The 12,593-nt window shown below is 38.4% G+C and overlaps 1 protein-coding gene across 1 annotated transcript; it reads right to left on the bottom strand.

Annotated features, from left to right (window-relative positions):
- Window positions 1-1,085: 1,085 nt before the first annotated feature.
- Window positions 1,086-12,171, bottom strand: TMEM271 (transmembrane protein 271). Its single transcript, XM_073592123.1, has one exon. The coding sequence runs from the start codon at window positions 11,675-11,677 to the stop codon at window positions 10,802-10,804; it is 876 nt and encodes a 291-aa protein (XP_073448224.1). The 5' UTR covers window positions 11,678-12,171; the 3' UTR covers window positions 1,086-10,801.
- Between the last annotated feature and the right edge of the window lie 422 nt (window positions 12,172-12,593).

Genomic DNA, 12,593 nt, shown 5'->3' with positions numbered 1-12,593 from the left:
AATCATTCAGATAATACCGACTCTTTTCAGCTTTGCCTTTCTCCAGCTGTCCACTGCAGTAACAATGTTATTGAGCTCTATCTGGAAGAATTGCTGAGAGCTGTGATGCTATAAAAATGTGTTGACTATGCAGTGATCCTGATAGCAAAATTATTATTTGATTTTTACAGGACTTTGCTCGATTATAGGTCACCAATACATGCATTTTCATTTGTCTAATGAGACCCTGGTGCACATTATAATAAAATCGTGGTTTCCATACAGTAAAGTTTCAGATTTTAAAAACCTTCTCTTGCTTTGTTACTAGGAGTTAAAAGCTGCCTCTGCTTTCATTAATTACTTAGTTGCAGGATGCCAAGTGATCCAATAGTGTTCTCCTCTGGGCTATGAGTATTGATTATAGAAGATCTAACCCCAATCGCTAAAATCTCCTATAAGCTTTAACATGTTAATGTCATTTTAAAAGTTGTTTTCAATCTATGTATATATGCAGCTTTAAATAAAATATTACCTGGACCCTCCTTCCATGAAAGTCCTAGTGCAAGCACTACATGTTTTGTAATGACACATATTTCCCAAATGCATTCCTGTGTTGTAAACCTGTCACATTATCCCATTGTGGAGGCTACCAGCCTATGCTGACAAATACTGTGCAGGCATGGTCTACCTTTGTTGCCATCAGAAGGTCAATCCACAGCAACTATGTAGTAGGCGTTGAAGCAAATGGATGTTTACAGGGGGTCACTGAAGGAAGCTGAAGGAGAACAACAGCACTGAGGTGCAAAAAAGGATGAAAAATGTATGAGATTGTTTATGCTACACAGTGCTTTAGCAAACAAATTGTCATCTATTTAAGGTTAAGCTCATCTTTAGTACTGTAAAATATATCAAGCTCCAGACCCACATCAGTCCCATTGACTACTAGATTCTTAAGGTAATTAATGAAGGGGTATGTAATTTTTATTCATTAAAAATATATACTGATTGGGGCAAACTTACAGTGAACATGCCAGAGCTGTGGACAATTAAGTATTTGAATATTGCTATAAAGTAGAAAATAAGCGTATTCATATTCACAATCCTTCTTCTTTTTTTTTTTTTTTTTTACTATATTGCAGTGCTTAAGGCTCCTCGGGTGTACTGCTAAAAAGTCCAAAGGATGTAAATTGAACAAAATAGAGGACATCTGAAAGATAAAGTCATGGAAAGGAAAAGGCTTATGGTTCTTGCTTGTTTTGTCATTCACTTTTTTTTTTTACATTTTTGTTTTTCACTGTATTTTTTTATATTTGAAGTATGAAGACTAAAAATCTAAAAGCGTTTTTTTTTTCCACCTGTTTTATGTCTTCACTGAAATGAAAGGACTGGACTGCAGGAAGGAATAAACGTGAGATGTACTCATTTTTTTTATAACATCTGTAAAAAAAAGTCCACATTTTCAAATATATCATTTTCAAACATATCATGAAAAATGGTAGTATAGGAAATGTGGATGTGGAGGATGAAGACAAACAATCAAGTTCAAACTGGAGCAAGTATAGGTTCTTGTAAGTGTACCAGGGCCGTATTTATCATTAGGCACAAGTGACATCTGCCTAAAGGAGGCAGAGGCAAAGATGCAAATTTCCTTTTTTATTTTTTTCCCTAGCATCACTAAAAATACAGTCATCTCATATTGACTGAATTTATACATTGGTACAAAATTCTAAAATAGATTCGGATCAACAAAATTATCTGTTTAAAAGAGGTGATGCTGGCATTGGGGTATTGTTACAAAGTGTATGTGCTTACAGTGATAGAAATCTATTTCTGAGATGTACTGAAACCCAACCTCTCTTGGTCAACCCACATCTTGCCAGAGAACATGTTCTGATTGGCTACAACCTCTAATCAACAAAAGATTTCCAACTTGTCTGTTCAACAGAAGATGATCAAACAAACAATCGGACATAGCAAGCAAGAGAGGGTGGCTACATTCCTACATACAGTGGGACCATGGAGAAGGAACATAGCCACCATCTAACAGGAATTCCGACCATAGCAGCACACAAAAGGAATTTGGGGATTTGGAGGAGGCTGAGAGCCACAGAAGGGAGTTTTGATTTAAGAATAAAGACTTGAAGAGATTTTTTAAAACCAGATTTTAGTATCACATTAAGCTGTAAGCCTAGTCATAAAATATACAGTAGCTCATCTCATTATTACAGGGTGAGACCTGCTAGCTGCAACAGGCATGCACAGCAGGGAAGGTTGCAACATGTCAACTGTTTGCTAAGATTACTTATCCCTTTTACAAACTGCTGTGAAATTATCCCCAAACTTTTTCAATTTAATTACCATAATGATTTGTCCTCTTTGCAACTTTTAGACTACTCCTATGACTGTCAACATGAGGTCACATTGTCATCATATATAATAAAATTAATTTATCATTTGCATAAGTGCTATACATATTTCTAGATATTAACATTTTAATACTTTTTTTTAAATATGTGCTCACTTACATACACTATGGATCGCCTTTAAAGAAATGTATTTTCATAACATCTAAATCACAAGATATTACTGGGTAATAGCAACATATCCTTAGATTTGGACTATGGGCCTGCCTTTTTTCATTACTTTCTTTAATTCAAATGAGCCAATTTAGATGTTCAGCAATCACTGTGACAGTAACTGGGGAATTTAAATGTACAAATGCTATCCAGGCATAATTTTCCTTGGTTGGTAATGGCTGAAGAACCTCTAATGCTGCAGTGCAGTTGTTTACATTGTGCAGATGGGTAATTACCATATAAATATTAAAAAGTGCTGCTTTGGATATCACTGGTATTAGCTGTAGAGACTAATGGCTGTATAATGTGATGGGAGCAGGTAATTAATCAGATCACATCAGCTGCTCACCATGCTGATACTTTAATAGTGGCCAAAGACAGGTCTTTTTCCAGTGTAAGTGAAGGGTTTGTTTTAAACTTCCTGCTTCAGCTCCTACGTCTGTGCTCTTTTGAGCTAAGGTGGCCCCACCGAAATGAAAGAATGAAGTTAAAAGCTAAGCACTTGCTAAACACTTTTGCGTGAGATATGTAGTGGTGTTTATAATGACTCTTTGGTTATGGTCAGGACTGAAAAAATACAACAAAACACCTTATGCTTTATATTGTTATTGTTGATTATTAATATTTTGTATTTTTTTTTTTTGGAGTTGGGAGGTGGAGTTTAAAAGTCTCTTTTTCACATATGTATCTCTATTTAATTACATCAATTTGTTCACAAGCTCTGTAGCTCAAGTGGATTTTTATAAACTTCAGCCTCTAGTATTAAAGTTTAAGCCAGACAAACAGAGCCAAAAGACTGATAGCCTTTGTCATGTACTGAATGTTATTTGTATATAAAAATTTAAGAAAAACGGATGAAAAGTAACAGTTTAAATATATGTAAAGAAAAAGTGCTTTAATAAAATTTACCTAGCTAAAGTCGTTTGCAGGAATTTTATTTCCACAGTTACAGCTGCATTGCTGAAATGATCTTTGAATGCATTGCTGATGTGATTTATAGGGACACTATACTTGACAATAAAAATATTATGTTACCATATATAGTAACCTCACTATGACTTTGCTGTAGGTACTGGTGAGCTTGGAGCCAAAGGAGTATGGGATCCTGCTTCACATGCTTTTGTGACATCAGACGCACCTCAGGGTGTGCAACATAACTCACAATCTTCACTTCTTCACTGATTCACCATTTCCGTAAACTTCCGTAGAGCAAAAACTCTCTGTTCCTCTGCTAAAAATGTCATCAGTTGGGCAAGCCCTACCACCCTTGGCTCTGAGCCCACCACTGCCCACTAGGAGAGGAAAAGTTGCTATCAAGGATTTCTAAAAACAAATCACATAAAATGTTTTTTAGGACAGGTTTAAAAACCCTGCCCATCCACCATTTCCCCATCTTTTTCCATTCATCTAACTGAGCATATTTAAGGCACCTCTAGTCGACAAGCATGTCTGTGGGTGGATGAATGGATTGCAAGTCTATGACTATGAAATAACTATCCACAGTGTTCGTAGTGATCAGTTTCTTCTTTGAAAGCAAAATTTCTCTATCAGACACTTTCCTGTATGATGCTCGATGCAATAAAAATTGTCTGAAAATATTTAACTGTTTCTGTATGGTGCTTTGTGATCTTTTGGAGAACGTCCAAATCTCAGATATCCAGGCTTTTGCAGGATTGACTGACAAAATTGATCAGCTCATGGTCAGGATTAGTTAGAACAAAAAAATAAACACATTTAAAAGAACTGGTACATTTGAACTTTGAATGTGTGTTGTTAGATAGATAGATAGATAGATAGATAGATAGATAGATAGATAGATAGATAGATAGATAGATAGATAGATAGATAGATAGATAGATAGATAGATAATCAGACTATATGGCCAAAAGTTTGTCAATACCTGACCGACACACTTACACGAGCTATGAGCATTATTATTATTCCCAACCTCCTTTCCCCCTTTACAGTTAAAGTGATATTAAAGGCTAAAGTTTTTTTACTAGACTAAAAAAAAAAATTATACTTGCTTACCTGCGCCGTGCAACGATAAAGCAGTCCATTACCTCTTCTTTAGCATTTCCCTACTAGCGCTGTCCACTCCTTCTTCCTGCTGGTGGCCCCATAATAAGAAGTGTGCTATGGGGGCACCTCTGTGGGCACGCTTCCGAGTCAGGTTTGTGCGTCCATAGACACACGCTGTGGCTCGGCTACACCCCTCACAGCCTGCCTGTGTCTCCTGTGAGACCAGGAAGTTAGTGGAGCAGTGCTGCAAAGGGGACAGTACGGGATTGGCGAGAGGAGACAGGTAAGTGTTTAGGGATGGGGGGGGAAGGTAGTGGGGCATTTTTTTACCTTAATGCATAGAATGTATTAAGGTAAAAAAAATAACTCTAAGGAATTTAAAGCCACTTTAAAACAACCTACATTCTTTTGAGAAGGTCTTCCACAAGATTTTGTAGTGTGCCTGTGGGAAAATGTACTAAAAGCTAAAAGAGCATCTGTGAGGTCAGTTGAGAAGATCTGGCTCACACATATCATTCCAGTTCATTCTAAAGAAGTTCAGTGGGTTTGAAGTCAGGGCTTTTTGTAGACCACTAGAGTTCTTGGCACAGGAGCACATTCATGTTGTTGGACTAGAAAACAACCTTCTCCAAACTGTTGAATATCTTTGTATCCTGTAGCATTAACAGTACGTCACTACAAACGGCTGAACGCAATAATGTAAAAGGGAGTTCGCAATGTACTTTTGGCCATATAGTGTAGAACAATGTTTGTCCACTCCAGTCCTCAAGTACCCCCAACAGGTCATGTTTTCAGGATTTTCCTCAGATGAAACGGCTGTGGTAATTACTAAGGCAGTGAAACTGATCAGATCACCTGTGCAAAATAATGGAAAGCCTGAAAACATGACCTGTTGGGGGTACTTGAGGACTGGAGTTGAGAAACATTGGTGTAGAAAGATCAATAGATAGATAAATGCATGTATACTTAGATTTTGTGTGTTAAGTTCAGACTATTTTCATACCTAAGGATCAATTTACAAAGCTTTAACACAAGGATAGTGATCTTTATATTAGACATGTGAATGTAATTTTCAGATCTTATCGGACTTGGCTGAACATAACTGTCTTTTTTTAATAAGGATACTTATCCTGGTGTGTTTGCTTTGTGAATTGAGCATATAATCTGTGTATTTCATCCACAAGTTTGCCTTCCTTTCAGGTGTTGGAGATAATGCAGCAGTCATATGGTGCCTGAACAAAACTGCTTCTTACTTACTAGCTGTGCGCTAGTATTACATTTTGATGTACAGAATTCCCATCCTCTTGAAGTTTTATCAGTTTGCTGTAACAGACTGTACTCGATGTAATTAAAAATTTGCAACCCAGCTTTTGCATGGTATATGAGGCAATGATACATTTTTATAGCAGGATATTTGGTAGACACAAACAGACCCATAAAAAGTGCCACATCAGTGACTGATGTCACAACCGTAGCAAGCCCAAGCTTGTCTCCAGATTTCACCAAAATTATATTTTCAATGAACATGTTGTATTTAGCATCCCACTGCCATACGGTGAATCAGCTTTCAAGTCGATGACATGCATCATCAAAAACATGATCAGTTTGAAGCATCAGCGTTTAACAAATACAGCAATCAAATAAAACAGTCAGCAGGTAGTTCTTATGATCAGTTTGTAACACTGAACAAAAGCATGCAACATGGACATAATGGCTGTAAGTTTATGAATTTGTATTAATTATGTGGTAATATGTCTACACAGACTGCAGATGTCCTCATGCAACAGTGTGATTGATCTATACATTCAGCATAAATAACATACCCTAATGTTGGCTTTATGACTCTACATAAAACCAGTGCTCTAATAACACTTAGAAATTGTTCAATCCGAAAATAAAAATGTATACCCAAACATTATTCTATGCCACATCTTTTGGCATCAAAAATATTTTCTTCGTTTTTAAATTACAAAACAAATATTCTAGTAAGTCATAAAGTGCCTCAAGTACTGGTCTTTTTCTCTGGATCACATTCAGTATATATTATTTCTGATTCAAGAAAAGGAAAAACTAAAAAAAAAAAAAAATTGTGGCGTGGTATGAGCATAAATGATAGCACTAACCAATAAATATCTATTTGCTTCCCGCATGACTGCTCTGGGCAGGCACAAGTACAGAACACAGGAGCTTTTGTACCTTTTAAAGTGCAATATTTTGCCATATGGAAACAAAAAAATAGAATTTTGTCTAGCAATAAAATTATTATCAAATGTTGATTCTTTATCAAGCAGCAGAACTATTCTCACAGTAGTATAAACAAGCCACTGTATTTTAACACAAGGGTATTTTATGACAATCATATAGGGCAATGACCTATATAAAAGAGCAAAGTGAAGTCATGATTGAAAATAAGTGCTGCAAAGTTAATGCCACAAGGTACAGTTCTCTACTGTCAAAGAACAGACAGGACCTCAGGCATTCAGTATCCGTGTTGTCTTCAGCATGCAATCAAATGTTAGATTTCATTTTTCTAAACTGACACCTGCAATCTGGATAACGTCTGCAATGCTCACTGTTTGCATATTTGCATTACATGTTTGCTGTGCATTAATACGCATTAATACGCATGCGTTAATGTGAATTGCGTTAGGGCAGCCCATTCAAAATGAAAAAGCTGCCAGCATTTCCTCACACATGATCCTTGCATTGCAGATTACTACAATGCAGGTATGTTGGGGTGACATTCAAAATAAAGATCACTGCAACCAGTATGTATATTACACGGATTAATGCACGTTGCAGTTATGTGTTAAGGCTAGCTGTGACACAGAAGTGTGAATCTGGCCTAAAACAAGCCTTTATTAACCTTTTTAGCAATAGGTATTGTGGAAAATGACTTCAACAACAGTAGCTCTCTTTTCCTGTTACTTTCTGGTGCACCAGAATCTTGGCAGTCTGCCCACCAGCAGGGATTTCTAAGCTGTTAGAAGCGGACTATAACCAGACTTTAGAGTCTTTGTAGTGATCATTTTGGATCTTTGAGAATAAAATACTTCACTGTACGGTACATGCCACTAGATAAGTAAGTAAGGGCTTTAAAAGCTATTTTACTGCTTACTAAGAATATATAAATACTTTATTGTGCATAGTCTGGGCACAGGTGCACTTTAAGGTTTCATACAAACTGGCTTAAAAAAAACACTGCTCCTATAGGAGTTACTTATTAAGTCGTTATGTCCATACATATTTGGTCGTTTAAAGGCATATTTTAAGCTCAGTGTTTAGAAAAAAAAAACACCTTCTGTTTGTTTATGAGAGCAGTTTCTGGAAGGAAAAAAAACACTAAACGCTAGTACAAAAAATGCTCAAAATTAGCGTATTTTTTCTGCCGAGAGCACTGGCATTTTTTTAAGCCAGTGTACATGGACCCCAAGCACGGAATTCACTATAGTTTAACTAATACTAATAAAGCTAGGTCTTACAGTGGTGTTAAACACAAAATCAAAAAACAAATACTGCCGCTTACCAATTGTTATAGTTGCTGCATTGTTTCCCTTTTTAGGCTTTTTTTCCCTCTGTTCTCACCTGGTGATTTGGTCAGTAACAATTCCTGGAAGTGTGTTACTGGCCAGATTATCTGGTGAAAACAGAAGCAAAAAAAGCCTAAAAAGGGAAACAATGCAGCAACTATATCTAATGATTGTTAAGCTGCAGTATTACATCCATAGTGCCTACACGCTGGATGGAGGAGCAACAGAAACACCTTTGCACAACAGCATTTTCAGTCTGATGGGGGGATGGCGGGTGTTAGATACACTATCAAATTTAGATACACTAATAATGTGAAGCCAAACTCAAGCTAACACTTTTTAAGCAGTTACAGCAACAGTTTTTGAAAATAAAATCTGATCATTGTAAGCCTCTGTGTTAACCCTTTAACTGACTAGCCAGATCACCAGGTGAAAATAAAGGAATGAAAGCCTAAATAAGAAAATTAATGCAGCCACCACATCTAAGAATTGGTAAGTTGCAACATAATAAGGGTTAGGGTTTAATAACACCTTAACATAAGGCTAATATGGGATCTATAGAAATAAGTAAAAAAATGTAAAGGAATCTAAAACACCAGCTTGATATTACTCAGATGGTATGCCCAAGGCAGGAACAGAGTTCTTTGTTGATAGTCTGCCTTCCTCTGCTTTCATGGCAGCACTGTGTATGTGTGTATGCCTACTCCTTCTCTTTTCATATCCCATATAAGCCATGGATCTTTCTGATCTAGCATCCTGTTATTGTTCAGGTGCTAATCACTCTATAAAAGAGTGATAATTATAAATGAGCTTTTCTAAGAACAGGGTCACTCAAGAGTTTTTCATTGCACTAATTACATGACTGCAATTATCAATTCAAAAATCGACAGGCATTCAAAAGCTCTTCTATGATACTGACCTTAAGGACAATGGCAGACAGGACACCAAAAGCTTTTTTAAACAATAAATGAGTGGTGTTAGCTTAGCATTAAAATTAAAAGGGCTTTAGGCTCCTATAACCACAAGAAAAAAATTCTACATTCTGTATTTTTTTTAAATACATAGCTTTCCCCCATCTCTCACGTGACAGCAAGAGTGATATCAGTTCATGTGTATGCTGAGTTATTGCAGGACAGTAATGGGCAGAAACATCTTTTTTTTTAATGAGAAGCCCCTATTCCCTATAATTTTTACATGTCACATACTGGGTTACCCTAGAAAAAAAAATCTTTTATTATTTGTTCAAAAAATGAGCCTTGTGGATTTTTTTTTTGCAGTGAATCTACACAATAATTAATATTATTATTATTTAGGATGAAAGACATGCAACCTAAATTATTAAGGAGCACATATTTCTCATCCATTTATTTATTCTGATTGCAGGAATAAAAAGTAGGTATGTTTAAGTTCTTATGAAAAGCCACTGAAGATGAAAATCTGGAAGAAACCTAGTAGCTGCATATATTTAAATACAAGTGATACCCAGATGATGGTATCAAATAGTTTTCTTGTGTCTGTGCGCCTTTATTCTTGAAATATCCATGCAGAATGCTCGATCTAAGTAGATGCTGAACTTTGGATAGCTGCCCATCATGCAATCTGCATTTCTCTAGACTTGTTTATGAAAGTGTCATCTAAATCTCTGTGCTGCGTGCTACGTTTATACACTTTGTAAGATGTGATGTGAGACTACTCTGAGGAATTGTTAACTGACAGCGGGGCTGTTTCATTAATATCTGTGCTTGAAAACAGTTCCATCCTTACACCTGTGACTCCTACAAGTGTTTTAAGTCCTAGGCTCCAGCATTAATTCTGAGAAGAACAAACACCCTTCTTTGTAACAAAACGTCTGATTGTTCAACCCACATAGCATGTGATCAGATGCCAAGCCAACAAAGACACGGACCTTTATTAACTCTGTTTGTGCTGCAAAGACATGAAACAGAGGCATCAGCACAAATTGCAGAACCTTCATCCCATCCAGCCTTGGGGCCCTGGTACCTCTGTGCAGCAGGACCATTACTAGCTCTGGGCCCTGTTTAGGGCCAGAGAAGCTCTTTGCATATTTTCTTTTCTTTCTTTGCACATCAATCATACTTTGAAGCATTTGCTTTTTGTTTTTTGAGCTTAAAACAAAATACACTATTTGATGATTCATTAAATTGGGCATAAATTGTGGAAGGATTGACATTACCAGAAGCATTTACTGATAAAATCTTGAGATTCGATAAAGATGAGTAATCTCATCAGACATGAAATAAAAAGCCTATTTATACTGACATAATAATTTTGTAGCTAGACACTGTAACCATGGCAATAGTGACGAATACCAAAATTGAGATTTACACTGGTATGACAAAATAAATGTGAAGAGGAGGAAAAACTGATTGATCTATACCATTTGCCACTAACTCCATACATATAAAATAAATTATTTTGGTTGGAGTCAGGCGAATACAGTGCATCCCTTGAGACCAGCAAATACACACACTCACACACATACAAACACACCAGTCAACATGGTTAAGCTTTCACCCCTTACCATACATTGGTTATGAACATTGTCTGTAAACAACCATTTAGATATATTGTGGTAGTCCTTGTGTAATATCTCCCTGTCCTATTTGCAGGCATCAGTGATTGTCAGTGCAGATCATGAAGCAGTATGGTCTCTGTACAGAAGTCTGGGTGATGTTATGTGGTGGTGGTGGTGGTACTGCTGCACAGCTCAGTAGCAGGGTATATTTCATCATATGGAGGAGGCTGCTCATTAGGAAGAGGGTAGCAATAAGGGTATGAAGGGTTTAAATCAGGATCCATGGGCGAGTAACCAGGTAGCTCCAGAGACGGGTGACCCCCACAGTGCACTTCCACTCCTGCTTCATCAAAGAGGTGAAATACCCCAACGTTAATGTAGGACACACTTTGGAAGGGGAAGTCTCCAGGAGAGAAGTCATGCTCCTCATTTGAGAAGATGGAACCCCTGTTCTGTCGCTGAAAGCGCCTTCCCCCATATCTCCTTCTTCTCCTCCGCCGCTGCTGGGAGGATTTGTAGTTTTTGACCAGCAACAGGTTGATAAGACCCAGTAGACATTCCAGGGAGTTAAAAATGGTAGATATGACCAAACCCCGCTGGTAATCCTTCAGCTTCTGACACTTTGTTGAACTGCTACCTGCACCAGGTGTTGTTTGTTGCAGGCAAAAGTGTGAATACTTCCTTTCCACGAGTGACACAGTGTCCCCATCTATCACTGCCCCAGCAAAGGCGCTCAACACACCCAACATGAACACCAGTACTCCAAGGAGGAGGAAGTTCTGACTGCTGGGCTTACTCTCCCCTGCCGCATCATCGCGGCAGCAGATCAGGGCAGATCCCAAGAGGGAGAGACCCACTGATAACAGCAACCCGGAGTAGAAGGCGCCAGCAGCCGTACCCAAACGAAATGGCTCACCTTTCAGCTCAGAGCCCAGAGAGAAGCACTTGAGGCCCACGGCGGCCGCACTTAGGGCGCAGGCAAGCAGGAAGCAGCTGGAGAGCGCAGCGCAGGCTCCCCGGACACCCCACTTCATCCTCCGCGCCTACCTCTCCTCTTTCAGCACCCCCTCCTCTCCTTCTCCTCTTCCTCCTCCTGTGCTCCGGCCGGCTCTCTTTCCTCATCCTCCTGTATCCTCCTCCCCAGCTGCCCTTTCCAGGAAGGAGGTGGTGGGGTCCGGGGAGGACATGCTTTAGGGAGAGAGCCTGTAGAGCTGCATGCACTAGGGCTTAGCCCAAGGATCCTGGCTTTCCGAGTCCAGTCAGCAGCAGCAGCAGCAGTTGTAGTGGCATACAGCAGCACCGCTCTCTCTCACTGCACCTTCCCAGCCTCTGCACATTGCATTATCTCATTGCTCTTAGAAGAGGATTAAATATTGATGTGAGAGAGGGGGGAATACAGGCAATGTGCGGAGGAATAGACAAGAAAGCCTGTCAGACTTTACACCAGCCAGCTCTGCTGCACACCAGTCCGTTTTAGGCTAGGAGGAAAAAAACAATCACTTAGCAGTTGATGTCATAAAGCCCACACAGAGCTGGTTCCCTCCCCCAGAATTGCTATCTTTAACCTGCATATCTTCAAAGCAGGGAAGAGGTTAATGGTGCAAGAGACTAGTTGTATGAAGAGAAGCTTCTTGATTGTGCGTATACTGCATTGTGACAAAAGCACAGAAATAGAGGAATCGAATATGTTACTGGCATCCTTAAATCTCTGCCCATCAATGAAAGATTTCAAGAGTTAATTGCTATTTTTTTCCGAGGATCACATATACTTTTTCAATTAAATGCAGCAGCGAATCACGCTGAAACACATTCTGGCTGGCTCTCATTTAAGTAGCTAGTAAATGTTTTGTATAGCATTGTGAACAATGGGTGTAACGAATTCTAGTGTATAGCACTGCAGCATGGAATGTTTATTCTGCTGCTCAAACTTTTTGTATTCCTGAGTGACTA

The sequence above is a fragment of the Aquarana catesbeiana genome, linkage group LG01, assembly GCF_042186555.1.
Source record: "Aquarana catesbeiana isolate 2022-GZ linkage group LG01, ASM4218655v1, whole genome shotgun sequence".
Taxonomy (NCBI): Eukaryota; Metazoa; Chordata; class Amphibia; order Anura; family Ranidae; genus Aquarana; species Aquarana catesbeiana.
Note: the sequence above shows the minus strand (reverse complement) of the source record. Positions and strands in the feature narration are given on the sequence as shown.

What these genes read in the sequence shown, in the direction of transcription:
- TMEM271 (XM_073592123.1), bottom strand. Translation starts at nt 11,677, where the DNA reads ATGAAGTGGGGTGTCCGGGGAGCCTGCGCTGCGCTCTCCAGCTGCTTC.